The sequence below is a fragment of the Neltuma alba genome, unplaced genomic scaffold, assembly GCF_004799145.2.
Source record: "Neltuma alba isolate B1F8T4 unplaced genomic scaffold, ASM479914v2 tig00012961_pilon, whole genome shotgun sequence".
NCBI classification, from domain to species: domain Eukaryota; kingdom Viridiplantae; phylum Streptophyta; class Magnoliopsida; order Fabales; family Fabaceae; genus Neltuma; species Neltuma alba.
Window position 1 is genome coordinate 40594 of NW_021637320.1, and position 27893 is coordinate 68486.

The 27893-nt window shown below is 35.9% G+C and overlaps 1 protein-coding gene, 1 long non-coding RNA gene and 3 pseudogenes across 2 annotated transcripts; all 5 read right to left on the reverse strand.

The window, feature by feature from the left end:
* Positions 1-3696: 3696 nt before the first annotated feature.
* LOC114733003 (cysteine-rich receptor-like protein kinase 25) lies at positions 3697-6314 on the reverse strand. Its single transcript, XM_028920420.1, has 6 exons — positions 5510-6314; positions 5079-5200; positions 4784-4994; positions 4349-4586; positions 4113-4263; positions 3697-4023 (listed from the first exon to the last, which is right to left on the reverse strand). The coding sequence occupies exons 1-6, from the start codon at positions 6273-6275 to the stop codon at positions 3697-3699; spliced, it is 1815 nt and encodes a 604-aa protein (XP_028776253.1). The 5' UTR covers positions 6276-6314.
* A 1579-nt stretch (positions 6315-7893) lies between these two features.
* Positions 7894-12736, reverse strand: LOC114733009 (cysteine-rich receptor-like protein kinase 10; annotated as a pseudogene).
* Positions 12737-16783: 4047 nt separating this feature from the next.
* LOC114733010 (cysteine-rich receptor-like protein kinase 10) lies at positions 16784-19497 on the reverse strand (annotated as a pseudogene).
* A 1511-nt stretch (positions 19498-21008) lies between these two features.
* LOC114733000 (putative receptor-like protein kinase At4g00960) lies at positions 21009-24307 on the reverse strand (annotated as a pseudogene).
* A 1513-nt stretch (positions 24308-25820) lies between these two features.
* Positions 25821-26595, reverse strand: LOC114733004 (uncharacterized). Its single transcript, XR_003739043.1, has 3 exons — positions 26448-26595; positions 26104-26233; positions 25821-25996 (listed from the first exon to the last, which is right to left on the reverse strand). It is a non-coding gene; the product is annotated as an uncharacterized LOC114733004 (long non-coding RNA).
* Positions 26596-27893: the final 1298 nt, after the last annotated feature.

Below are 27893 nucleotides of genomic sequence, written 5' to 3' on the forward strand. Positions count from 1 at the left end.
TATTAAGGATCGGAGGAGTAACTTAGTATTGACCATATAAAACCATTGCGAGTTTGCAACGCATCTATATATTATACATGCTAATTCCTCCCGTATTTAATGCAAGAGTTAATTGAGATATTGAATTTAATTCTAAGTATGAGATCTCAATTTATTTTCTAACTTATATCTATCTCTTTTTTTCAAACAAATATATTTAACTTATAAATTAGTATATAATATAATGTTATATAGGAATATTTTAGAGAGACATCATATCATAGTTATTATAATTAACTAATTAATTTATTTAACTTTTTTAATCTATCTAAGGTAGTTAAGTAACACAATAGTATAGTATAATGCTGCATAACATTCTAAGCCGAGTGAGAGGGATCTTCTATCCGAAGCAAACTAATTAGAATATCAGCCACTATGTTATGCCTATTTTTGTTTAAAATTGAGCAATATTTGATGTCTAATTTTTGGGGTATGGGCGCATGGACTATGCTTTTTCAAATTTGTTTTGCACAATTGTGTTTTTAATAATTTTTAAATTTTAAAAAGTTAGATAGACATTGTTTTTTATACAAAAAAAATATAATTTTATGTTTAATATAACAATAAAAACAATTTAATTAAAATTTTGCTTTTGATATCTATAAATGTATATATTATGCAAAAATTAATTTTATAGACCAAAATTGAATAAACAAATTCATATTCATAATATATATCTAGAAAATAATAAACTCTATCAAGTATAACTTAATCTCGTTTACAAAATTTATATATCTTAATTAATTATTGATATGATTGTTTGTTTCCGATAGCTACAAGACAACCATTTATATTCTGGTCAAAAAAAAAAAAGACAACCATTTATATACATGTGTGTGTATATAAAATAGAGTTAGACAATGGTAAGACGCCTATGTATTTGGTGAACGATTTGTGGAGGTGTTACCAAAAATATATGGAGCAAACTCCAGTCACTGTCTAGAAAAGTTAAAAAAAAAACTTAAAAAGGACTCGGGTCCCTGTTAGGCTGTTGGCATACTATCTGAAGTTTTCTTATTCATAATGAAACAAATTATTATCTTGCTATTGGAAAACAATCTTATATCGGTCTTAAGGGGAATTATTCTTTCTTTGTTTTTTTTTTTGTGGAAAACTGACGGGGCAGCACTACGTACGCATGCATAGAAGTATAAAAACTGAATATTTTAATATTAATAAATAAAAAATTATGCCTTTAATTTTTATGAACCAATTTCTAGTCAGGTTTGTCATGTGTTAAGGTGCAAATTTATTCAGAAAATTTTCACTCAAAAGTATTAGATATGAAAATTTTTTAGTTTAATATTTACATTAGTTTTTTAATATTATAAAATAAAATTATATGATTTTAAACTTTCAGAGCAACATCAAATAAAAAACCTTCGAGCGTAGAACGATCCCAAGTAAAAATTTGTGGAGCAGACTTGCATCTCAGCTTGCTAAATTCAGGCCATGTTGGACCGCTTTTGGACGCGGTCGGCACAAAACAACTCATCTCCGTTGATGCTTTCTAGCCTATTTTTTTAAATTATTTCTGCGACCAAAGAAAACCAAAGACAGAGCTAGCTCAAACACCTTTCTGTCTTCTGTTTTCGTACGGCTGATGGCAGAAACCTAGAAGAAGCTATGGCAGCAACCCAATAGGCTACCAATTATAGGCTTTTAGCTCCAAGTTCCAATCGTTGATACTTCGTACTAAGCCCACCTAAAATTACTTCTTTTGATCTTAAATAAATTTGCCCCTTGTTAAGTCATCTTACCAAATTCAAATAACACCATAATTTGATCAGTTCCCTCCTCGTAAAATTAGATTTTTCGCATTCTCTGTCATAGTATTGAAGATTGAGACAGTTTTTGACAGACTAGAGAATTTGCGTCACATGCCAACGAGAGACTTCTTTCAATTCTTATCTAAACTTCTAGAATATACATAATTTTCTTTTCTCTGTGTAATTAAAATCTGAAACTGCAGTTCACTTTGTCATATTAACGCAACAACATTTATGTTCTTTGGATTCTTAAAAAAGGGCGACAAAGTCTTTTGCTACGTATCAAACTTCTATATTCTAAAAGCGCTTGGCTTGGTTTCTGCGCTCAGCTGCATAAGAATGATATCTCGAAGTGATCTCCTGCTGAATGAGGTTGTTGGCCCTATTCTGAACCCGTAACAAGCCTGTTGAACCCAACCACATAACGCCCACTTGATGGAAGAAAAACCCCTGATCGAGGGTAAACTTCAGTAATGGATGCTTTATTTTGATCTTAAATATAAGATATATTTATCGTATTTATTATTATTTTTAAATTGTCTTTGTGATATTTCCTCAATTATAATCAAATAAGAGGAGGATAATATTAAAAAAATGATTATATTGTTTTAAAAAAACATGTCATATTGTTTTTTAATTAACTAACTTAACATTGTTATCTAATTAAATTAATTAAATAGATTTTATATTAATTAAGGAGGAGCAGTTTGCAAGGCCATGGCAATCAGTGTCAGCTGCACGTGGCAAGCGGAAGCAATCCCTATCAACTGCATGAAGCACGTGTGGCTTGCGGAAGGAATGCCTTTACTAGAGGTCCATACTCCATATGCATGCCTTTTTCCTGATTTTTAAAATAATCAATCATGTAAATGTGCATCAAAAGAAATTTTGGTGATAAATATTTTCGTATTATTTATGTTAAATGTTAGTTTTGTTAAAAAATCAAAAGAGTATTTTATTTCAGATTAATCATCTTAAATGTTAGTTTTGCAGTTAAGAAAATAATGTTTTAAGAAGTCAGGATTACCAAAGTGAAATAGAACAGATTGAGAGATCTAGCAAATCTAGTGGGTTTATTTTATTTCTGTACTGAAAGTCTGAAATCGATCATTTTTCAACTGGACAACCGAAACCTTAATAATTGCATGGCGTAGTAAAGTTTACTCGACAGATGAGAATTAGTCTATTTATATCATTAAAAAAATATGTTTATAAGATGATTGTCACTTGTTCCCGTTAGGATCAGTTACCTCATGCTTAAATTAGATCATTCCTATCCTCTGTTATAGTATTGTAGACCTAGACAATTTTGACAGATTAGAGAATTTTGCATCACATGCCAAATACAGAGTTCTCTCAATTCATATCTAAATTTCTAGGATATACGTAATTTCCTCTTCTCTGGGTAAGTAAAATCTGAAAATGCAGGTAATTTATTAATGCAACAACATCTCTGTTCTTTGGACTCTTACAAAAGGGCGACAAAGTCTTTTGCTACATATCAAACTTCTATATTCCAAGATCCCCCCCAAAAAAAAAAATCTCCAAGAACCTGTATTATATTCTAAATTTCTAATATTATACACTAATAAAAGGACTCAGAGCTTCAAAGCCAACAAAAGGAGAATATCCCGGCAAAAAGAGGTGTTGAGAGGTGAAGTCCCCACATCATATTGTCAAAAGCACTAGGATTAGCTTCTGTACTCATTCATCTCCATGAGAATGATCTTGAAGTGATCATCTGGAGAATAAGGTTGTCAGCCCCATTCTGAAGCTGTATCGAGTCTGTTGTAGTTTGTAAGGAGCTAGAGCTATATAAAGTCGTGAACTCAACCAGATAATGCAAACTTAATTTCTTTTTTTTTTTTGGGGGGGGGGATGGTTACCCTTATCGAGGGTAAACGTCAGTGATGGGGGCTTCATCTGTAGACCATAGAATTGAACATGTAGATTGGTCAGAACCAACGACATTGTTTTGCCTGTTTGGTGTTCTTCTGAGCGGTAAGGATGCAGGCTTTCGAGGCAATGACAAAGTAACAGAGTAACTGTTGAGCACGAGTACTATATTTGCCATCGATGGTCTGTCAGAACGGTTCTCCTGAACGCATGATAAAGCAATATGGATGCATCTTGTGACTTCATTTCTTGAATAAGAACCTCTCAGTGTTGGATCCAACAACTCCAGAGGTGTTTTTCGTGTCCAGTTATTCCAGGCCTGGGATTACACAAGGAGTCAATGTTCAGAACTGGAATCTATCAAAGAGTGAAGTAAAGATGTTATATATAGTCTGAGATTTTACTTACATAGCTTAAGAGGTCATCGGCTTGATGTGATTGGTACAAATCAGTGTTCTTCTTGCCAGTAATAATCTCTAAAACCAAGACACCGAAGCTAAACACATCTGATTTTACAGAAAATTGTCCGTGCATCGCATACTCTGGAGACATGTAACCACTACAAAGAAACAATATAAATCCATTGAGCATGGAATAATAATGAAAAACTCCAAATAGAAACAAAGGAATCATGAGAAACTTACAAGGTGCCAACTATTCTTCCTGTATTTGCTTGAGCCTGCTCACCTTGGAAGATTTTTGCCATACCAAAGTCTGAAATTTTTGGATTCATACTAGTATCTAGCAAGACATTACTAGCTTTGAGATCACGATGAATTATTCTAAATTGAGAATCTTCATGGAGATATAGCATTTCTCGAGCAATGCCTATAATAATCTTGTAGCGTTTTGGCCAATCTAGTCTTGTTTTCCTTTCTGGATCTAAAAAGTTTGAGAGAAGTGAGATTTCCAGGCTAGCAATTGCTGGATTATGAATAAACATGATAACACCGAGGGATTATCATAAACTATTTGTGCTTCTATTAAGGTCTGGTATAATTATAACAATTAATTATTGACCTGAAGGACTAGATTTATAGAGATCCAAAGCATTGGAAGAGTTGTCAAATGATTCCTACCAAATAGAAACGTGTCGAGGCTTTTGTTTGGGACATATTCATAGACAAATATCTTCTCTTGCCCTTCTAAGCAAAATCCCAACAGCCTCACTAAATTCCTGTGTTGAAGTTCGGCCACAAGAGCGGCTTCATTTCTAAACTCCATAGCACCCTGCAAGGAGGTTACTGACAACCTCTTCACAGCTATCTCCTGTCCGTTTGGAAGGATGCCCTGAAAACATGGTCAGGATTGGACCAACTTTTCTTAGTTTAGCAGACAAAGATGACAGCAATTTGCAACTAATAAGCTATGTACCTTATAAACTGCCCCATATCCACCTTGGCCAATCTTGTTCTTATCTGAGAACTTTTTTGTGGCAGCTTCTATGGCCGCCAATTCAAATTGCAAAGCCCCTATCTCTGAAATATCAATCCCAGCTTCAACCACAAAAAAAAAAAAAGAATTTGTCAGCCATCAGATTGATAAAACCATATCTAACCTTGGTCTCAAAAAGAAACAGGAACAATCCAAGGAAATACTACTTACCATCCTCTGTGAATGAGTTGTCCCTCTTGCTTGCTCTCTTACGGAGTAAACAACAACCCACAACGAGAAGTGCCAAAGCAACAACAATTGGAACAACAATCGTGACAATCATTGAGATATTTCTACTTCCTGCTCAAAAGATGGTCACCGTAAACCCCGATATCGACATGATTTTGAAGAAGCTATTATACGATCCTTACCTGAAAGAGGAACCAGTGGTTCAGAGGAAACGTGGGTCATATTGTAAAACCGATAAAATTCATATCTGATATTACATGATGGAACCAGAACATTTGCCCCCTTGCTCCCACTACAGCAACTTGGAAGGGATGCAATGGCACTGCGGAAACAAGAATCACAAACAGAGCCGGCCGAGTCAGGAGTGCACTGTGCGAGGCTGTACAAGGTTTCCGACGACGTGAAGTTCACTTCCGCCGTAGCGAACCTCTTCCCTGTGGACCCTGTCTGGATATTTGCTTTTTCTGTCACATTATTCAACATGTTCGACAGCACGCGGTCGAATCGATCCCGTTCCGAGCTAGCTATGGTGTTGGTGTTTCTCAAACTCACATAAGGAACCATGGGGTTCAAGTTCCCGTTCGTGTAACGAAGCATACACACATCGTACCAGATTATGGACTCTGTTTGGTTTGGGCAGAGGCGTCTTATCTCCTTGGATGCAGCGGCAACGCAAGGCTGGCACACGGCGGGGGTGACGTCGCCACGACAGAGGAAAAGCCCGGTGATGGTGGAGGGGGTGGACGGGGACACGGTGGTACGGTAGTAACCGTCGGGTAGAGAAGCGTTGGAGGTGAGGGAAGAGAGAAGGAAATTCAAATTGGCTTGGAATGTATCGTTGGGTCCGAAATAGCTCCCATTAGTACAGAAATGACTTCTAAATTCTGGAGCAGCTTCGGGTGTGAAGCTCAGAAATCCCAAGAGAGAGAGGAGGATGAAGATGGACATGGTGGTGAACAGAAAATTGAATTGGACATCAAAATTATCACCGATCAGTGCTGATTATGTTTTTTTTTGTTTTGTTTTTCCAGTACGTGCACTTAAATGGAGGTAGATTGCTTGCCGCTAACATGAAATCAAGTCAATGCTGAGGGGATGGAAAGTCGGAAACAATTGTAGTTGTGGGCCCACCTTGACTTGTCTAACACGAACCAGAGAGGTCAAATGCATTCCTTCCCCACGCCACATGTGCTTTGATTACCCTCACCTTGCAACCAATACCTCTTTGCCCAATTAGGTGATCACCGTTACAGTTACTGTACCTCCTGTAGTTGATATAAAAATAATAGCTCATCCGAGTTGAATTTAATTCAAAATATAAAATTTAATTAACTTTATTTTTTAAAATTATTTTTTAAAAAAATTCTTACTCCTATTGATTATAAGAAGTCTTTACAAGGGGTAACCCTAATGTTCATGATTGAATAAGATGGTTTAGTAAAATTTAAAACGGATTTATTATAAATAAATAATTTAACTAATTTTTAATTTTTTAAAATTAGTTATCTAACTTTATTTTAAAAAAAAGTAATTAAGAAGAATACAAGTATTTTTAATGGAGAAAGAGACATTAGAACTCGTGAATATATCAATCTCAAAATTGCTGATTTAAATGTTTTAGTTTCCTATGAAATCCTTGAGGATCATTTTCAACTTTATATTTCTTCAGAAATAACCTAATTAACAAGCTTTTAAAAAAACATTAGTACTCTCTAGAAGTGTTTTAATTTTTACGTTCAGGTAACTCAGCCCGTGTTTGACTGGGGAAAAAAACTCAAGCCCGTGTTTGACCGGGGGGAAAAAAACTCAAGCCCGTGACCTGAGCGTAACGGCTATAATATGGTCTGCTCAAGCCTGCATTTGGTGGCATTTTTAAAAAAATTGTGCCAATTGTGCGAGTTAAATGCCGAATCTTGTAACTATAGTATCTATTAGCTAAATAAGTCTTTTCATCTATTATTGTGAAATTTCAGTAGTTTTTTTTATAAAAAAATTTCATGCTAAAAATTGAAATATGAGCTACAATTTTTTCACATATTAATGTCAACTTTAAAAAAATTGTTTTGAAATTCATTTGTGTTTATGTGTGTGTGTATATGTATGGTTAAACAAGGTTTTTAAATCTCCTATATTACAAGTTGAAAATTCAATCTCATATCTTTCACATTTGAGGGTCAAGTTTTTTTTAGTCTTCCACAGGAATTTAACACTCATTTTCCACAATTTAACATTGACTAGATGATAATTTGCAATTAATCTTATAGCTTTTAACATGAAACATCTTGGAGGAAAAGGCATGTAATTTCATATAATTGTTGCAGGCAAAATTAAACCGATATATCGACTTTGAAGTGTTATTTTCTCTTATATTTTCTTTGAACGAAGAGACAACAAACACTTTTGCCTTATGCCTGAATATTTGAACAAGCCTGATTAAGTAAATCAAGCAACACTGGCATCCTAAAAGCTCTCAGAACTCTAAATTTCAAATAATGTACATATAACTCGGAGGTTATGAACTCTTTAAGAGAAAGCCCTTTGAGTAGATTACATTGCGGTGCAGCAATTGGCTTAGCTTCCAGACTCTGCTTCATCAGAATGATATCTTGAACTTGAAGTGATCTCCAGCAGAATTAGCCGGTTAGCCTCGTCCTTGAAGAAGAAAGTAATTGAGATTGCGTGCCAAAAGGTCTTGGTACCTCTTCCATTATTTGTTATGAAGCTGCAAAAGGCCTGAAGTCAAGGACTTGGAACTAAATACATGGACTCAACTGGATTCATTCAAAAACATAAATGAATTAGATAAGTGCCCACTCGATGGAACATGAACCTGTTATCGGGGGTAAACTTCAGTAATGGATGCTTCATTTGTAGACCATAGGATTGAAGAGGTAGATTGGTCAGAATCAACAACATTTTTTTGCTTTTGCCTGTTTGGTGTTCTGCGCATGAAAGCTGCTGGCTGTCGAGGTAATGACAAAGTAATAGAATAACTGTTGAGCATCAGTGCTGTATTTGCCATTGAAGGTCTATCAGAAGGATTCTCCTGAACACATAATAAAGCAATATGAATGCATCTTATGACTCCATCTTGAATAAGAACCTCTCAGTGTTGGATCCAATAACTCCAAAGGTGTTCTTTTTGTCCAGTTATCCCAGGCCTGTGGTTACACAAAGAGTCAGAGCCCAAATTTGGAATCTACCAGTTGTTACTAACCAAATCTATATTTGAGACGTATTTGCAGCTGACATTGAAGAAAAGATGGTATACTTGCTGAGGTTTCACTTACGTAGCTTAAGAGGTCATCTGCTTGACGTGATTGGTTAAAATCAGTGTTCTTCTTGCCAGTAACAATCTCCAAAACTAATATACCAAAGCTGAACACATCTGATTTAACAGAAAATTGCTCATACACTGTATATTCTGGAGACATATAACCACTGCAAAGAAAGATTATTAATCTATAGGTTGAGAGAAAATAATGAATAACTCTTGCCAAAGAAAATGTCTAAAACTTACAAGGTTCCAACTATTCTTCCTGTATTTACTTGAGTTTGATCTCCGTGAAAGATTTTTGTCATACTAAATCTGAAATTTTGGATTAATATTAGCATCCAAAAAAACATTACTCGCTTTGAAATCACGATGTATTATTCTAAGCTGAGAATCTTCATGAAGATAGAGAATTCCTCGAGCAATTCCCATTATAATCTTGTAACGCCTTGACCAATCAAGCATTGTTTTCTTTGCAGAGTCTACAAATCCATCAAAGTGAAATTATTAAGTCAATAAAATCAGGATTACTTGCTAGAAAAGGGTAACATCATGTGAATATATACTAAGAAATAACTCTATTTTTGAATATTTATATCAACGGAATATTCGCATCCAAGACTTGATTTGTATAGGATGTCAAAAGCTAGAAGTATTGAGAAAAGGTCAAGTTCAAACCAAATAGAAAGTGATCAAGGCTTTTGTTTGGAGGCGTTGGAGGTAAGAACATAGAGAGGGACATTCAAATTAGCTTCAAATGGGCTATTGGGGTTTGTATGTGAGTGAGTCTGTACAGGCCTTGCTGCTGAAGATAGGAGATTCTTCGCTTGTGAAACTCAGAATGGAAACAGAGCGAGAAGGATGGAATGTGCTGCAGAGAATTTGGGGAAGGACATATTGCTCAACAATAATTCTCTTCAGCTCCAACTCTGATGAAGGACAAAGGCATAAGTTTATGGCATTCAGTTAACAACTCTATCGATGTCGTTACCTATTGATTTCAATCTTTCGGCTTTGCGTTGAGCTGTGGGTCGATTGAGGGCGCCATTTCTGATACAAGTCAACAAGCACCTTTCTTCTTCTGACGATTATTTTTCTATTTAAGGCTGCGCTGGGAAGATCCCTTAGTTACTGCTATTTTTTGTCCTAATTATAGATTTTATTGATAACTTACAAATAAAATTTAGTTATTATAATTAGGATTGAGGTATTACTCTGGTCTTAAATATAAGACTCTTTTCGTAGTGTAATTTCTACTATAAAAAAGTTTTATATTTAAGACAGGACGAGTAGTATTTAATGAGAAGGAAACTCATGCATATTCATATATACCTAGAACAATATCCTATCTAAACGGTAAAAATACATTTGTTAAACTTATTTTCAAAACAGTAACAGTAATTTCTACTGGTGTTTGTGAAATTAAATGATTTCATAAACAAGTTTTCTAAAAACTTTTACTTAAATAATTTTTTGAGTAATTAATTTTTTACAAAAAAAAAACTCTGAAATTGTTTGCTGAATGTAGTATCCAACATGGTCTAAACAGTTAAAAGTAGTTTTTACAAACACGACTTTCCAATCATTAAGATTAAGTTCTTAATTTCTTTAAAAAAACTGAATACTTTTCTCTCTCCATTTTTTTTTTTTGGACAAAGAACAAAAAATTTTTCAGAAGTTTAATCTAAATTCTCCATCCATCAAAATCATGATAAGAACAGGAGAAATGTTAGTTAGAGTCCTATCATGCCACAGTTGCCAAAGAGTAATTATTTTTGGGGGGTTAACATCATGGAAACATTGCCCATTCGATATAATATTTGCATATTCAGGAGATATATAACTACTGCACAAACAAAACAAAATCAATACAAGAAATAATACAAAAGGAAATAACTATGTTTATGGAGCAACAACTGATGAAGTTTTGAGCAACTTTAAGAACTCATTTTCCCTAGCATGCACGAAAAAGGATAAAGGTCAAGTATACTTACTATGTTCCAACTATTCTATTAGTAATTCCCTGATTTTTGATTTGTAGCAACTATTCTTGCTAAGCCAAAGTCAATATTTTGGATCCATGTTATCATCTAACAACACATTGCTGGGTTTGAGATCACGATGTATAACTTTGAGTCGTGAATACTCATGTAGATATAGAATTCTTTGCAATATCTCCTATGATCTTATAACGTTCTGACCAATTTTAATATCCTTTGCTTTGGATTAGTATCTAAAAGTTCACCGAAGAGTATTATTTTATGTTAGAAAATGTACGAGTGCCATACTAATGATCATTAAGTTAAAATCAAGTTGAAAATAAAAACTACTATTCCAAAATGCTAAACTTCAAATGAAGGCAAAAAAGTTGGTCATACCAAATAAAAAGTAATAAGACTCTTGTTAGGCACATATTCATAGATAAGCATTTTCTCATCTTCTTCCAAGCAAAACCCAATAAGGCAACCAGATTTCTATGTTGAAGATTGGCAATAAGTGAAATCTCATTCTTAAATCCCACCACACCCTGCTTAGATTTACTTGAAAGTTTCTTAACTGCTATTTCGCGTTTATCTGGAAGCACACCCTGAAAATATAAATGTCAACAATCAGAACTAAACATATACATATGTGCGCCGCCAAAAAAAAAAAAAAGCATATAGATAGAAAACATAAAATATACATTTCCTTTTGTTATTGTTAAATACCCGATCACCTTCTGACTTCCCACTTTGTATTTTGTTAACAAGTCTACTTTCACCCGACAAAATTGCCACTGAAATTCACTTTCAGCGGCGACATTTCGTCACCGCTGAAAGTCTTAGTTTCAAGCGATTTTTTTGTCGGCCGAAAGTCGTCGCCGAAAGTCTGTTTGTTGTTTGTCGCAGCTTCAATTGTGGCAAAAGAGAATTGCAACGACTCTAGAGGAGTAAGTTCTTCTCCATCTATTAGTATATAATCGTATACCAAGTTGAATTTCAGCAATCTTTTAATAAACCAAAGCAGAATGGTTTAAATTAATGAACTTTCATTTGAACATTAATTACTCACGGCTTTCATTAAGTACTGCAGTCTTATGCCTCTTCCGTATTTTCAGCAGGAAAAACCCTCCGAGACAGAAGATCATAACAACAACTGAAACTGGGACAACAACTAGAACAATTCTTCGTGTTTCATTTATCTCCTTTCCTGCTCAAATAATTGCTGGAAAACTTTAGTCTCCATCTAAAGCATCAGCAAGATGAAACCGACCCAGCAAGATTAACCATAGAAGAACTAATCGGTTGCTAGTAACTCATGGTCGATTTCTGTCACAGTTATGAACAAATACATTTAATTACCTGACGAAGGAGGAAATCTTACAACAAGTCCAGGTGATATAGCCGTTACATTGTAAAAGGGGTACAGTTCATATCTGATGTTGCACGAAGCAAGAAGAACCCTCGCCCCTTGTTTTCCCACACAACAATTACCAACAAAAGTTTCGATGGCCTTTCGCAAACATGTCTCACACTGATCACTGGTTAATCATTCGTGCACTGCCCTAAAGCATACAGCGTCGTCAACGGCGAGCCGACAATATCGCTTCGCCCACAGCAAACTTCTTCACCGTCGGTGATTTCGCAGCCTTCGTACTCAAGTCATTGAGTAAGCTGAATAAAGAGAATTTGAACTGTTCCAGGTCCCTGCCGGAGAAGATCTTACCGTCATCGAGGTTTACCCTGGGAACGGCACCGTTGAACCAGAAAAACTTGTCGGTGTAACGCAGCATGCACTGGTCATACCAGATTATGGCCTCGGTTCGATTAGGGCAACGGGAAGTTATGTCATTGGCAGCGGCGGTGACGCACTCTTGGCAGATTGTGTGGGAGACGATGTCGCCACGGCAGAGAAAGAGGCCGTTGACGGCGTCGATGGTTCCAAAGCCCATGATGGTCATGTAGTAGCCGCCAAACTGGGAGGCGTTGGAGGTGAGGGAGTAGAGGAGGACGTTGAGGTTTCGTCGGAATGTGGTGTTGCGGATGGTGGCGTTTGAGCAGTGATGAGCAGTGTAATTAAAAGAAGCTTCGCTTGTGAAGATTGTTAGGAAGACGAAGAGGGAAGAAGTAAGTGCGTAGATTTTGGAAGTAGACATTTCTGTTTGGTCTTTGGGTCATGATATGTTGGAGAAAGAAATTAAATGCGACGATGATATTAGCTTTGCCGAGGGATGGAATTTATAGAGTGAAGTCAAAGGTCAATGGAAAATTTTTCAAGACCCAGGAGCATTTTTTCATTTTCTTGAAAAAAATGAGTGAATTCGAGGAATTTAATTGATATTAACTTCTTTAGAGGGGAGAGTACTTGTTACTTTCCCAGAATATTATATATGGCTATAGTTGCGGAAAAATTAAAAAAAATACTACCACGTACTCTTATTTATATTTTTTTAATCAACACACACTACTTACTTTAACCTCTAGTTAACTCGCATCAAATAACGTTTTGCTTATTTTAGGATGAAAAACTTAATCTGCAAGTCCTTATTTTAGCCAATGCAAGATCTATGTGGCAATGTGTGTGCCTGGTCAGACGTTCCTCGATGCCACATCATACTCTTGTCAGCTTAAACTAACAGAATCTTGACGGAAGAACTAGCACCAGTAACTGAATAAACAATAAGAATTGAATAAAAAGGAAAAAAAATTATAAGGACCTGATCCAAAACTTGGTAAAACTATAAGCACTCACAGATTAATTTTTCCTTTTAGGAATAAAAAAGAAAGAATGCTTCTCGACATTCACTATGAATGTTTTTTTTTTGGAGAATTATATTCAAGTCCCACAGAAGAAAATAATCATTAAAAAGTTCTAATAACAATCTGAGCAGCCTGTAATGACAAGTCCTACAATGAGAATGACAACTCTGGGACTTGTTTTTTCAATTATTTTTCTTGTTTGGGACCTCATTGTAATTCTCTCTTCTTCTTTTTTTTGCCTTCAAATAGAAATTGTGTCGTATCATTTCATCAAAGAAAATTATACAAAGCAACTTCCTATCTATCATCTTTAATAAATTATTACCTTCGGTCCTTAATAAAAAGAGCTAGTTGAGTCATATGAGTAAATTAAGAAAACTATTTAAGTTAACTATTTGTACTAAATAGGTGTTCTCTTTCCTAAAATATCATTGCTAATCAAGTATATTGGTTAGAATTACTATTATTACAAGGATTACTTTAAAAAAATAAATATAATAAACAAAATAGATTGGGATCTTATATTTCTAATCAAAATAAAAATTAAACAAGTTCTTATATTAAGGACGGAGGTAGTAAAAAAATTATAATCAAAGGTCTGATAATGCGCCATTCATTGGCCAAAAAATTGGCATCCTTTATAATGCTTTTCTTCATTTAACACAAAATTAGAAGTAGTTGACAATTCATATGCAAGAGTTTTCTAGTGGAACCTCAAACGTAAATAAAAAATGTGGTAGCAAGTCGTATTCAATGTAGCGTGGAGCTAAATATTGTTTAGAATCATTAATTGTTCTTTTAATTTGCAGGATGATCTAAGTATTTCTGGTAGGTGGCCCAGCAGCGAACATTAGAATATTAGTGACTATTCTAACACACCATTAGTTAGTGTTAGTAACTTAGTATTGACCATATAAAAACCATTGCGAGCTTGCAACGCATCTATATATCATACACGCTAATTCCTCCTGTACTTAATCCAAGAGTTAATTAAGATATTAAATTTAATTCTAAGTACGAGATCTCAATTTATTTTCTCACTTATATCTATCTCTTTTTTTCAAACAAATTATTTAACTTATAAATTAGTATATAATACAATGTTATATAGGAATATTTTCGAGAGACATCATATCATAGTTATTATAATTAACTAATTAATTTATTTAACTTTTTAAATCTATCTAAGTTAGTTAAGTAACACAAGAGTATAGTATAATATTGCATAACATTCTAGCCGAGTGAGAGGATCTTCTATCCGAAGCAAACTAATTAGAATATCAGCCACTATGTCATGTCTATTTTGTTTAAATTTGAGCAATATTTGATGTCTAATTTTTGGTGTATGGGCGCATGGACTATGCTTTTTCAAATTTGTTTTCCACAATTGTATTTTTAATAATTTTTAAATTTTAAAAGTTAAATAGACATTATTTTTTATACAAAAAATATAATTTTATGCTTAACATAACAATAAAAACAATTTAAAATTTTGCTTTTGATATCTATAAATGTATATATTATGCAAAAATTAATTTTATAGACCAAAATTGAATTAAAAAAATTCATATTCATAACATATATCTAGAAAATAATGAACTTTATCAAGTATAACTTAATCTCGTTTACAAAATTTATATATCTTAATTGATTATATGATATGATTGTTTGTTTCCGATAGCTACAGAACAACCATTTATATGTATGTGTATATAAAATAGAGTTAGACAGTGGGAAGACGCCTATTTATTTGGTGAACAATCCATGGAGGTGTTACAAAAATACATGAAGCAAAGAAAAGGTTAAAAAAAAACAAACTTAAAAAGGACTCGGGTCCCTGTTAGGCTGTTGGCATATTATCTGAAGTTTTCTTAATCATAATAAAACAAATTATTATCTTGCTATTGGAAAACAATCTTATATCCCTTTTAAGGGGAGTTATTCTTTCTTTTTTTTGGGACAGCAGGCGGGGCACTACTGCGCACGCATGCATAGAAGAGTATAAAGACTGAATATTTTAATATTAATAAATATAAAATTATGCCTTTAATTTTTTTTTAATTTTTATGAACCAATTTCTAGTCAGGTTTGTCATAGGTTAAGGTGCAAATTTATTCAAAAAATTTTCACTCAAAAATATTAGGTACCTAAAAGTCTTTAGTTTAATATTTACATTAGTTTTTTTTTTAGTGTTATAAGTAAAATTGTATGATTTTAAACTTTCAGAGCAACATCAAATAAAAAATTTTCGAGTATAGAACGACCCCAGTAAAAATTTGTGTGGAGCAAACTTGCATCTTAGCCTTGCTAAATTCAGGGCATGCTGGGCCGCTTTTGGACACGGTCGGCACAAAACAACTCATCTCTGTTGATGCTTTCTAGCTTATTTTCCCAAATTATTTCTGCGACCAAAGAAAACCAAAGACACAGCTCAAACCACTTTTTCTATGTTCTGTCTTCGTGTGGCTGATGGCAGAAACCTACAAGAAGCTATGCAGCAACCCAATAGGCTAACAATTAAGGCTTTTAGCTCCAGTTCCAATCGTTGATACTTTGTACTAAGCCCACCTAAAATTACTTCTTTTGATCTTAAAAATTTGCCCTTGTTTAAGTCATCCTACCAAATTCAAATAACACCATAATCTGATCACTTCCGTCGTCGTAAAATTAGATTATTCGCATTCTCTGTCATAGTACTGAGACAGACCTTACAAAAACGGAGCTCAGACACCTTCCATGCTCTGTTTCATGTGGTTGTTGGCAGAACCTAGAAGAAGACATGGCAGCAAGATCAGTAGACTTCCAATTGAAGGCTTTTAGCTCAAGTTCCAGTAGTCCATGCTTTATATTTAACCTCACTAAAATTACTTTTTTTTAAAATCTTAAAAACATTGGCCTAATTATTAAGTAATCCCACCAAATTCAAGTAACACCATAATGTGATCATTTACCTCGTGCTTAATCAGATCATTCCCATTCTCTGTTATAGTCTTTGTAGACCCAGACAATTTTTGACAGATTAGAGAATTTTGCATCACATGCCAACTAGAGACTTCTCTCAATTCATATCTAAATTTCTAGGATATACGTAATTTCCTCTTCTCTGGGTAAGTAAAATCTGAAAATGCAGGTCATTTATTAATGCACCAACATCTCTGTTCTTTGGACTCTTATAAAAGGGCGACAAAGTCTTTTGCTACGTATCAAACTTCTATATTCTAAGATCTCCCCCCAAAAAAAAAATCTCCAAGAACCTTATTATATTCTAAATTTCTAATATTATACACGAATAAAAGGACTCAGAGCTTCAAAGCCAACAAAAGGAGAATATCCAGCAAAAAGAGGTGTTGGGAGGTTAAGTCCCCACATCATATTGTCAAAAGCACTAGGATTAGCTTCTGTACTCATCTCCATGAGAATGATCTTGAAGTGATCACCTGGACAATAAGGTTGTTAGCCCCATTCTGAAGCTGTAACGAGTCTGTTGAAGTTTGTAAGGAGTTAGAGCTATATAAAGTCATGAACTCAACCAGATAATGCAAACTTTTTTTTTTTGGTGGGGGGGGGGGTTTACCTTTATCGAGGGTAAACGTCAGTGATGGGTGCTTCATCTGTAGACCATAGAATCGAACATGTAGATTGGTCAGAATCAACCACATTGTTTTGCCTGTTTGGTGTTCTTCTGCCCAGTAAGGATGCAGGCTTTCGAGGCAATGACAAAGTAACAGAGTAACTGTTGAGCATGAGTACTATATTTGCCATCGACGGTCTGTCAGAAGGGTTCTCCTGAACGCATGATAAAGCAATATGGATACATCTTATGACTTCATTCTTGAATAAGAACCTCTCAGTGTTGGATCCAACAACTCCAGAGGTGTTTTTTCGTGTCCAGTTATTCCAGGCCTGGGATTACACAAGGAGTCAGTGTTCAGAACTGGAATCTATCAAAGAGTGAAGTAAAGATGTTATAGAGTTTTTACTTACATAGCTTAAGAGGTCATTGGCTTGATGTGATTGGTACAAATCAGTGTTCTTCTTGCCAGTAATAATCTCTAAAACCAAGACACCAAAGCTAAACACATCTGATTTTACAGAAAATTGTCCGTGCATCGCATACTCTGGAGACATGTAACCACTACAAAGAAACAAAATAAATCCATTTAGCATGGAATAATAATGAAAAACTCCAAATAGAAACAAAGGAATCATGAGAAACTTACAAGGTCCCAACTATTCTTCCTGTATTTGCTTGAGCCTGATCACCTTGGAAGATTTTTGCCATACCAAAGTCCGAGATTTTAGGATTCATACTAGCATCTAGTAGGACATTACTAGCTTTGAGGTCACGATGAATTATTCTAAGTTGAGAATCTTCATGGAGATATAGCATTCCTCCGAGCAATGCCTGCAATAATCTTGTAGCGTTTTGGCCAATCTAGTCTTGTTTTCCTTTCAGGATCTAAAAGTTTGAGAGAAGTGAGATTTTCAGGCTAGTAATTGCTGGATTATGAATAAACATGATAACACCGAGGGATTATCATAAATTAGTTGTGCTTCTATTAAGGTCTGGTATAATTATAACAATTAATTATTGACCTGAAGGACTAGATTTATAGAGATCCAAAGCATTGGAAGAGTTGTCAAAAGATTCTTACCAAATAGGAACCTGTCGAGGCTTTTGTTTGGGACATATTCATAGATAAGTATCTTCTCTTTGCCCTTCTAAGCAAAATCCCAACAACCTCACTAAATTCCGGTGTTGAAGTTTGGCCACAAGAGCAGCTTCATTTCTAAACTCCATAGCACCCTGCAAGGAGGTTACCGACACCTCTTCACAGCTATCTCCTGTCCGTTTGGAAGGATGCCCTGAAACATGATCAGGATTAGACCAACTTTTCTTAGTTTAGCAGAAAATTATGACAGCAATTTGCAACTAATAAGCTGTGTACCTTATAAACTGCCCCATATCCACCTTGGCCAATCTTGTTCTTATCTGAGAACTTTTTCGTGGCAGCTTCTATGGCTGCCAATTCAAATTGCAAAGACTCTATTTCTGAAATATCAATCCCAGCTTCAACCCAAAAAAAAAATAAAGAATCTGTCAGCCATCAGATTGCCTAAACCATATCTAACCTTGATCTCAAAACGAAACAGGAACAATCCAAGGAAATACTACTTACCATCCTCTGTGAACGAGTTGTACTTCTTGCTTGCTCTCTTACGGAGGAAACAACAACCCACAACGAGAAGTGCCAAAGCAACAACAATTGGAACAACAATCGCAACAATCATTGAGATATTTCTACTTCCTGCTCAAAAAATTGTCACTGTAAACCCCAATATCGACATGATTTTGAAGAAGCTATTATACGATCCTTACCTGAAGTAGGAGGAACCAGTGGTTCAGAGGAAACGTGGGTTATATTGTAAAACGGATAAATTCATATCTGATATTACATGATGGAACCAGAATATTTGCCCCCTTGCTCCCACTACAGCAACTTGGAAGGATGCAATGGCACTGCGGAAACAAGAATCACAAATAGAGCCGGCCGAGTCAGGAGTGCACTGTGCGAGGCCGTACAAGGTTTCCGACGACGTGAAGTTCACTTCCGCCGTCCGCGTAGCGAACCTCTCCCTGTGGACCCTGTCTGGGTATTTGCTTTTTCTGTCACATATTCAACATGTTCGATAGCACGCGCGTCGAATCGATCCCGTTCGGAGCTAGCTATGGTGTTGGTGTTTCTCAAACTCACATAAGGAACCATGGGGTTCAAGTTCCCGTTCGTGTAACGAAGCATACACACATCGTACCAGATTATGGACTCTGTTTGGTTTGGGCAGAGGCGTTATCTCTCATCTCCTGGATGCAGCGGCAAGCAAGGCTGGCACACGGCGGGGGTGACGTCGCCGCGACAGAGGAAAAGACCGGTGATGTTGGAAGGGTGGACGGGGACACGGTGGTACGGTAGTAACCGTCGGGTAGAGAAGCGTTGGAGGTGAGGGAAGAGAGAAGGAAATTCAAATTGGCTTGGAATGTACTGTTGTTGGGTCCGAAATAGCTTCCATCACTACAGGAATAACTTCTAGGTTCTGGAGCAGCCTCGGGTGTGAAGCTCAGAAATCCCAAGAGAGAAAGGACGATGAGGACGGACATGGTGGTGAACAGAAAATTGGATTGGACATCAAAATTATCACCGATCAGTGCTGATTATGTTTTGTTTTGTTTCTCCAGGACATGCACTAAATGGAGGTAGACTGGTCGCCACTGACATTAAATCAAGTCAACGCTGAGGGGATGGAAAGTAGGAAACAATTGTAGTTGTGGGCCCACTTTGACTTGTCTAACACGAACCAGAGAGGTCAAATGCATTCCTTCCCCACGCCACATGTGCTTTGATTACCCTCACCTTGCAACCATTAGAACTCTTTGCCCAATTAGGTGATCACCGTTGCAATTACTATACCTCCTGTAGGTGATATAAATATAATAGCTCATCGGAGTTCAATTTAATTCAAAATATAAGAATTTAATTAACTTTATTTTTTTAATTAATTTTTCAAAAAAATTCTTACTCCTATTGATTATAAGAAGTCTTTATAAGGGTAACCTTAATGTTCATGATTAAATAAGGTAGATTAGTAAAATTTAAAACGGATTTATTATAAATAAATAATTTAACTGAATTTTTAATTTTTTAAATTTTATCTAATTTTTATTAAAAAAACAGTAACTAAGAAGAATACAAATATTTTTAATGGAGAAAGAGACATTAGAACTCGTGAAATATATCAATCTCAAAATTGCTGATTTAAATGTTTTAGTTCCTATGAAATCCTCGAGGATCATTTTCAACTTTATTTTTCTTCAGAAATAACCTAATTAACAAGTTTCTAAAAAAACTATTAGTACTCTCTAGAAGTGTTTTAATTTTTACGTTCAGATAAACTCAAACCCATGTTTGACGGGGGGAAAAAATAATCCCAAGCCCGTGACCTGAGCTTAACTGTTATAATATATTCCACTAAAGCCTGCATTTGGTGGCATTTTCAAAACAAATTGCGTTAATTATGCGAGTTAAATGCCGAATCTTATAACTATAGTATCTATTAGCTAAATAAGTCTTTTCATATATTATTGTGAAATTTCAGTAGTTTTTTTAAAATATTTTTCCATGCTAAAAATTGAAATATTAGCTACAATTTTTTCACATATTAATGTCAACTTTAAAAAATTGTTTTGAAATTCATTTGTGTTTATGTGTGTGTATGGTTAAACAAGGTTTTTAAATCTCCCATATTACAAGTTGAAAATTCAATCTCATATCTTCCACATTTGAGGGTCAAGTTTTTTTTAATCTTCCATAGGAATTTAACACTCATTTTCCACAATTAAATATTGACTATATGATAATCTGCAATTAATCTTAATCTCATAGCTTTTAACATGAAACATCTTGGAGGAAAAGATATGTATTTTTCATATAATTGTTACAGGCAAAATTAAACTGATATATTGCTTTTGACGTTCCACTTTCTCTTCTATTTTCTTTGAACGAAGGGACAACAAACATTTTTGCCTTATTATGCCTGAATATTTGAACAAGCCTGAATATTTGTAAATCAAGTAACACTGGCATTCTAAAAGCTCTCAGAACTCTAAATTTCAAATCATGCACATATACTCGGAGGTTATGAACTCTTCGAGAGAAAGCCGTTTGAGTAAATTACATTGCGTGCAGCACTTGGCTTAGCTTCCAGACTCTGCTGCATCAGAATGATATCTTGAACTTGAAGTGATCTCCAGCAGAATTAGCCAGTTGGCCTCATCCTTGAAGAAGAAAGTAATTGAGATTGCGTGCCAAAAGGTCCTGGTACATCTTCCATTATTTGTTATGAAGCTGCAAAAGGCCTGAAGTTAAGGACTTGGAACTAAATACATGGACTCAACTGGATTCATTCAAAAACATAAATGAATTAGATAAACGCCCACTTGATGGAACATGAACCTGTTATCGGGGGTAAACTTCAGTAATGGATGCTTCATTTGTAGACCATAGGATTGAACAGGTAGATTGGTCAGAATCAACAACATTGTTTTGCTTTTGCCTGTTTGGTGTTCTGCGCATGAAAGCTGCTGGCTGTCGAGCAATTGACAAAGTAACAGAATAACTGTTGAGCATCAGTGCTATAGTTGCCATTGAAGGTCTATCAGAAGGATTCTCCTGAACACATAATAAAGCAATATGAATGCATCTTATGACTTCATTTCTTGAATGAGAACCTCTCAGTGTTGGATCCAATAACTCCAAAGGTGTTCTTTGTGTCCAGTTATCCCAGGCCTGTGGTTACACAAAGAGTCAGAGCCCAAATTTGGAATCTACCAGTTGTTACTAACCAAAATCCATATTTGAGACGTATTTGCAGCTGACATTGAAGGAAAAGATGGTATACTTGCTGAGTTTTCACTTACGTAGCTTAAGAGGTCATCTGCTTGACGTGATTGATTAAAATCAGTGTTCTTCTTACCAGTAACAATCTCCAAAACTAATATACCAAAGCTGAACACATCTGATTTAACAAAATTGCCCACGCATTGCATATTCTGGAGACATATAACCACTGCAAAGAAAGATTATTAATCTATAGGTCGAGAGAAAATAATGAATAACTCTTGCCAAAGAAAATGTCTAAAACTTACAAGGTTCCAACTATTCTTCCTGTGTTCACTTGAGTTTGATCTCCGTGAAAGATTTTTGCCATACCAAAATCTGAAATTTTTGGATTCATATTGGTGTCTAATAAACATTACTCGCTTTGAGATCACGATGTATTATTCTAAGCTGAGAATCTTCATGAAGATAAAGAATTCCTCGAGCAATTCCCATTATGATCTTGTAACGCCTTGACCAATCAAGCATTGTTTTCTTTTCAGAGTCTACAAATCCATCAAAGTGAAATTATCAAGTGAATAAAAACAGGATTACTTGGTAGAAAAGGGTAACATCATGTGAATACTAAGAAATAACTCTGCTTTTGAATATTTACATCAACGGAATATTCGCATCCAAGACTTGATTTGTATAGGGATGTCAAAAGCTAGAAGTATTGAGAAAAGGTCAAAGTTCAAACCAAATAGAAAGTGATCAAGGCTTTTGTTTGGGATGTATTCATAAACAAGTATCTTCTCTTGCCCCTCCAAGCAAAAACCCAACAGCCTCACTAAATTCCTATGTTGAAGCTTGGCTACAAGAGCAACTTCATTCTTAAATTCCAAAGCACCCTGCAAGGAGGTTACTGATAACCTCTTCACAGCAATCTCCTGTCCGCTTGGGAGGATACCCTGTGCACATGCTGGAAATTAGACCAATTTTTCTCAATTTAACGGACAGATATAACAAAAAGTAGCATTAGAAAGTCAATTACCTTATAAACTGCACCAAATCCACCTTGGCCAATCTTGTTCTCGTCTGAGAACCTTTTTGTGGCAGCTTCTATTGTCGCCAATTCAAATTGCAGAGACTCTGTGTCTGTAAGATCATTCCCCACTGTATTTCAAATAGATGGAAAGAAAGCTGTGAGCCACCAAATTACTATCTTGTCCAATATTGGAAACAAGAATTGAAATGTAACACAGTGACAACAATTATTAAGATAGGAAGGAGATATTACTGTCATCCTCTGCGAAAGTATTAAACTTCTTGCCCTTGCTAGCCCTCTTACGCAGGAAACAGCAAGCCGCAACAAAGAGTGTCACAGAAACAACAATCGGCACAATAATCGCAACAATTATTGCGATTTTGCTTTTTCCTATAATCAACCCAAGAAAAGAAGGATAAAGAAAAGAACTATAACTTAATAAACCTCTGGACACTGTCCCCTTTGCTCACATCTAGACATAATACGGCTGCTTATCAAATTTCTGATAGGATTAGATAAAGTGAAATTAAATTTTTTTAAGGCTGAAATTAAAAGCACCAACGAACAACTTGATCTATTTAAACCTATGTAACTTATTCTTGTAAACTGACGTGTATGAACAAAGTTTGCCCTCTTCTTGCGTAGCTATATCACTGAACAGATTGAGATAGATTACCAGTTTATTTCCTGAGGCTAGTCAATGTATATGCATTCACTTGCTTTTCTCTCAGCATTAGGATTCAGAAAATTACCTGATCGAGGAGGACCTGGCCCTGCAGAAGATGTAGTTATGCTGTAAAATGGGTAAAGTTCATATCTAATGTTACATGCCGGAAGAAGAACCGTTGCCCCCTTCTTGTTGCCACAGCAATTTGGCAGAGCTCCAATGGCGCTTTGGAGACACATGTTGCAATCAAAAGATGTCAGGTCTGGGTAACACTGTAAAAGGCCGTACAACGTTTGTGACGATGTTGGGTTAACTTGTCCCGTGGCAAATTTTTTCCCCGTCTGGGAACCCTGAGCTTCTGCCGCCAATTTTTGCAACAAATCCGACAACAATTTATTGAACTGATCCTGTTCGGCGCTAGCTATAGTACCGTTACTCGATAAGTCCGTGGAAGGGACGATGTTGTTGAAGGTGTTGTTCGAGTAACGAAGCATACAAACATCGTACCAGACGATAGACTCCGTTTGGTTTGGACACAGGCGCCTTATCTCTTTGGCGGCGTCGGAGACGCACTCTTGACACAGGGTGGGGGTGGCATCGCCGCGGCAGAGGAAGAGGCCGTTGATGACGGCGGGAGTTCCCTGATCCAAGTTGGTACGGTAGAAACCGTCGTGGAGGGAGGCGTTGGAGGTAAGAACAGAGAGGAGGACATTCAAATTAGCTTCAAATGGGCTATTGGGTTTGTGTGAGTGCGTCTGTACAGGCGTTACGCTGAATATAGGAGATGCTTCGCTTGTGAAACTCAGAAATGGAAACAGAGCGAGAAGGATGAAATGTGTTGCAGAGAATTTGGGGAAGGACATATTGCTCAACACAATTCTCTTCAGCTCCAACTCCGCTGAAAGGACAAAGGCATATAAGTTTATGGCATTCAGTTAACAACTCTATCGATGTCGTTACCTATTGATTTCAATCTTTCAGGCTTTGCGTTGAACTGTGGGCGGATTGAGGGGAACGCCATTTCTGATACAAGTCAACAAAGCACCTTTCTGACGATACCTTTCTATATCAAGGCTGCGCTGGGAAGATCCTTAGTTACTGTTATTTTTTATCCTATTATAAAATTTTATTAATAACCTACAAATAAAATTTATTTATTTATAATTAGGAGTGAGAGTACTGTCCTAAATATAAGACTCTTTTATAGTAAATTTACACTAAAAAAGAGTCTTATTTAGGACTGAAAGAGTAGTATTTATGAGAAGGAAACTCTTATACATATTCATATATACTTAGAACAATATCTTATCTAAACGGTAAAAATACATTTGTTACACTTTTTTCAAAACAGTAACAGTAATTTCTACTGGTGTTTTGTGAAATTAAATGATTTCATAAAACAAGTTTTCTAAAAAAATTTACATAAATAATTTTTCGAGTAATTAATTTTTTTACGGAAAAAAAAACTCTTTGAAATTGTTTGGTTGAATGTGGCATCCAAATACCGCCTAAACCTGTTAAGGTAATTTGCTCAAACACAACTTTTTAATCATTAAGATTAAGTTCTTAATTTCATTTTTCAAAATTGAATACTTTCTTTTCTCTCGTCATTTTTTTTTTTTTTTTTGAAGAGACAAAATTTTTTAGAAAGCTAATCTAAATTCTCCATCCACCAAGTCCCATCATGCCAGTTGCCTGAGAGTATTTTTTTTCCGGGGGTTAACATCGGGGATCATGCCACCGATGGCAGGACGGATGGCATCCAAAATTCAAAAGAAGAATAGTCAAAGAGGGTCATTCATACGTCAGCCGTGATGATGGAGAAATAAGTTAATAACCCGCACAGTAAGACAATGACTCCTTTTTTTTTTTTTTTTAAATGACTTCATGAGTCAAAATCGACGGCCGGCTGATACCCCACATATTTTGTTATTGATTTGATTTATTGATTATTGATAAATTCCCCAAGTACCATACCAAATACCAATTGCTCTTCTGCACAAATAAATTATTCGACATTAACTATTACCATATAAAAATATTGCATCATTTTAAAAATTTTTAAGAAAATACTACTGCAAAGTTAAAAATATCACGCATGTAAAGGAGAGAGAGAATTTTTTAATAAGTTTAATTTAAAAAATAAAAAATGTTTTTTAAAATTTTAATGGAAAATTGTAAGATAAAAAAATAAAAATTAATTAGAAGTTTTAAATTTTATTTCTTCAATTAAAATTTTGTTCCCTCCCTTTCTCTCTATTTCCTTCCTACCGAGGACTCTATAATTTTGTTACAATGTTTTATAATTAGCAATTTTCAGTGAAATATACACTGGTCAATGGTCAATGCATATACAAAAAAATACTTCAAACTAAAACTCAGGCTGCTGCCCTTCCATCAGACGCAACTTCTCCTCCTACCTCACTGCGGCAGGTGGCACTTCCCAGGCTCTTCCAAAGCTCAGTCTTGGGCTGAACTTTCATTAATATTTTGTCCTAATTTTTAACTTCCCAAATTTTCTTCCGAGTCATGCCACCCCTCATCCATACGATTATACTTCAGGCAAATTCTGCATTTTGATTCAGGGGAAATAAGTCAGAAGCCTGGATCAGAGCTTGGCAATAGTAAATATAATAACTTTCAAAGGATTGACTTCAGAATCTAATCTTATCTTACCGTTTTCCTACACAACACTAGCATATATCTTCCTTGTTTTCGAGCGAAAGAACAGAAGCCGAAGGCAAAAAGTGTTGCCGAAGCAACAATTGGGATGATGAATCCAGAATCACTGAAACATGGCTCCTTCCTGTATCAGTATTGGTCCAATCACAAGTCAATCAAATTGGCATATGTTAGCTAACATACAAGGCCGAATCAAAACCCTCTAATTATAATCATGCTAATACTTTGGATAGCTAATAACTATGCAGAACCACTTTGTCATCAGCAACCAAACACTCGAATAGCAAAACGAAAATCCGGTTAATGTTAGATATTGGGATATCTGGGCTTTCGAGTACCTGAAGGACGAGATTGAACGGCGGGAGGATTCGATGATGGGGTGGTATTGAAAAATGGAAAGAATTCATATCTGATGTTGCAGCCAGGAAGCAACACCGTCGCTCCCCTTTTTCCGTCACAGCAGTTCGGAACAGAGGCGATGGCGCTTCTCAACACATATTGCAGTCAAACGCCGTCAGATCCGGCGTGCACTGTACTAATCCGACAACTTCTCTGTTCTTGTGAAGTTCACTTCCTTCGTCTCAAATTTCTCCTTCTGAGAAATCACAGCTTTATCCGCCAGAGAATTTAGCATACCGGCCAGCAACTCATTGAACCTCTCCTTATCCTCCGGAGCTACGTTCTTCGTATTAGACAGGTCAGTGGAAGGTACGATGTTGTTGAGAGATTCGTGGGAGTATCGAAGCATGCAAACGTCGTACCAGATTATGGCCTCTTTCTGAACTGGGCAACGGCGTTTTATCTCTCCAGCTGCGGTGGAAACGCAATCACCGCAGGTTGCGGCAAGGGTGTCCCGCGGCAGAGGAAGAGGCCGTTGATGACGTTGGCAGTACCGTCGCCTAGTCGTGTTCGGAAGAAATGGCTGCCTTGGGTGGCGTTGGATGAGAGATAGGAGAGGAGGAGGTTGAGGTTGATCTGAAATGTGGAATTTGGCCGGTATTTGACGGAATCTGTGCAGGCATGAGAGCTGTAAATCGGAGCTGCTTCACTGAGAAAGAAGAAGAGGAAGCTAAAGAGGAAGACGAAAACAGAGGACTTGAAATTAGGCATTCTGGGGATGTCCCTCTGGACAAGGGTCCTGCACTGGTGTGTTAGCGGCACAGTTCTGACACTAAAAAAAATTATTTTTTAGTTTGTGTTTGTTAAAGATGTTGTTTGAGAATCATGTCCTATTCTAATACAAGTATACGGCCGGTGGGACATGAAAAAGAGAGACAATAGAAATGCAAGGGTGTATGGTAAATTTACTTGTACCATCATGATTGACTTAAAGGATTAAAATAACATGATCTTTTTAAGTCAGGTGCGAGGAGTGAAACGAAGTTAGGCAGCAATGAGCAACTGAACCAACTTTCAAAGTGGGGACCGTGTGGTGGCTCTCTGTTCACTTTTTACGGAGAGTGAACCAACCAGAACAAGAAACTACTGCATAATCCACTGGAAATAATCACAAAACGAGATACTACATGGGATCCCCAGCATCTTGGCCCACATGCTTTGTATAGTGACTTGTGAAACGTGACCTTCCCTGCTGAACTAGTCCCTACCAAAACCCAAAAGCGAGGAATATCTCGGTGCAGCTAATTGGATGAGAGGCTACATTCATTACTCATTTTCTTATCTTCACATGATGGAGCTCCACGTAAGCCCCAACCAGTTCTCTTGCCTTTTTTTTTTTTTTTTTTTTGTCTTTCATGTTTTTCAACTTACTCCACTGGGAAAAA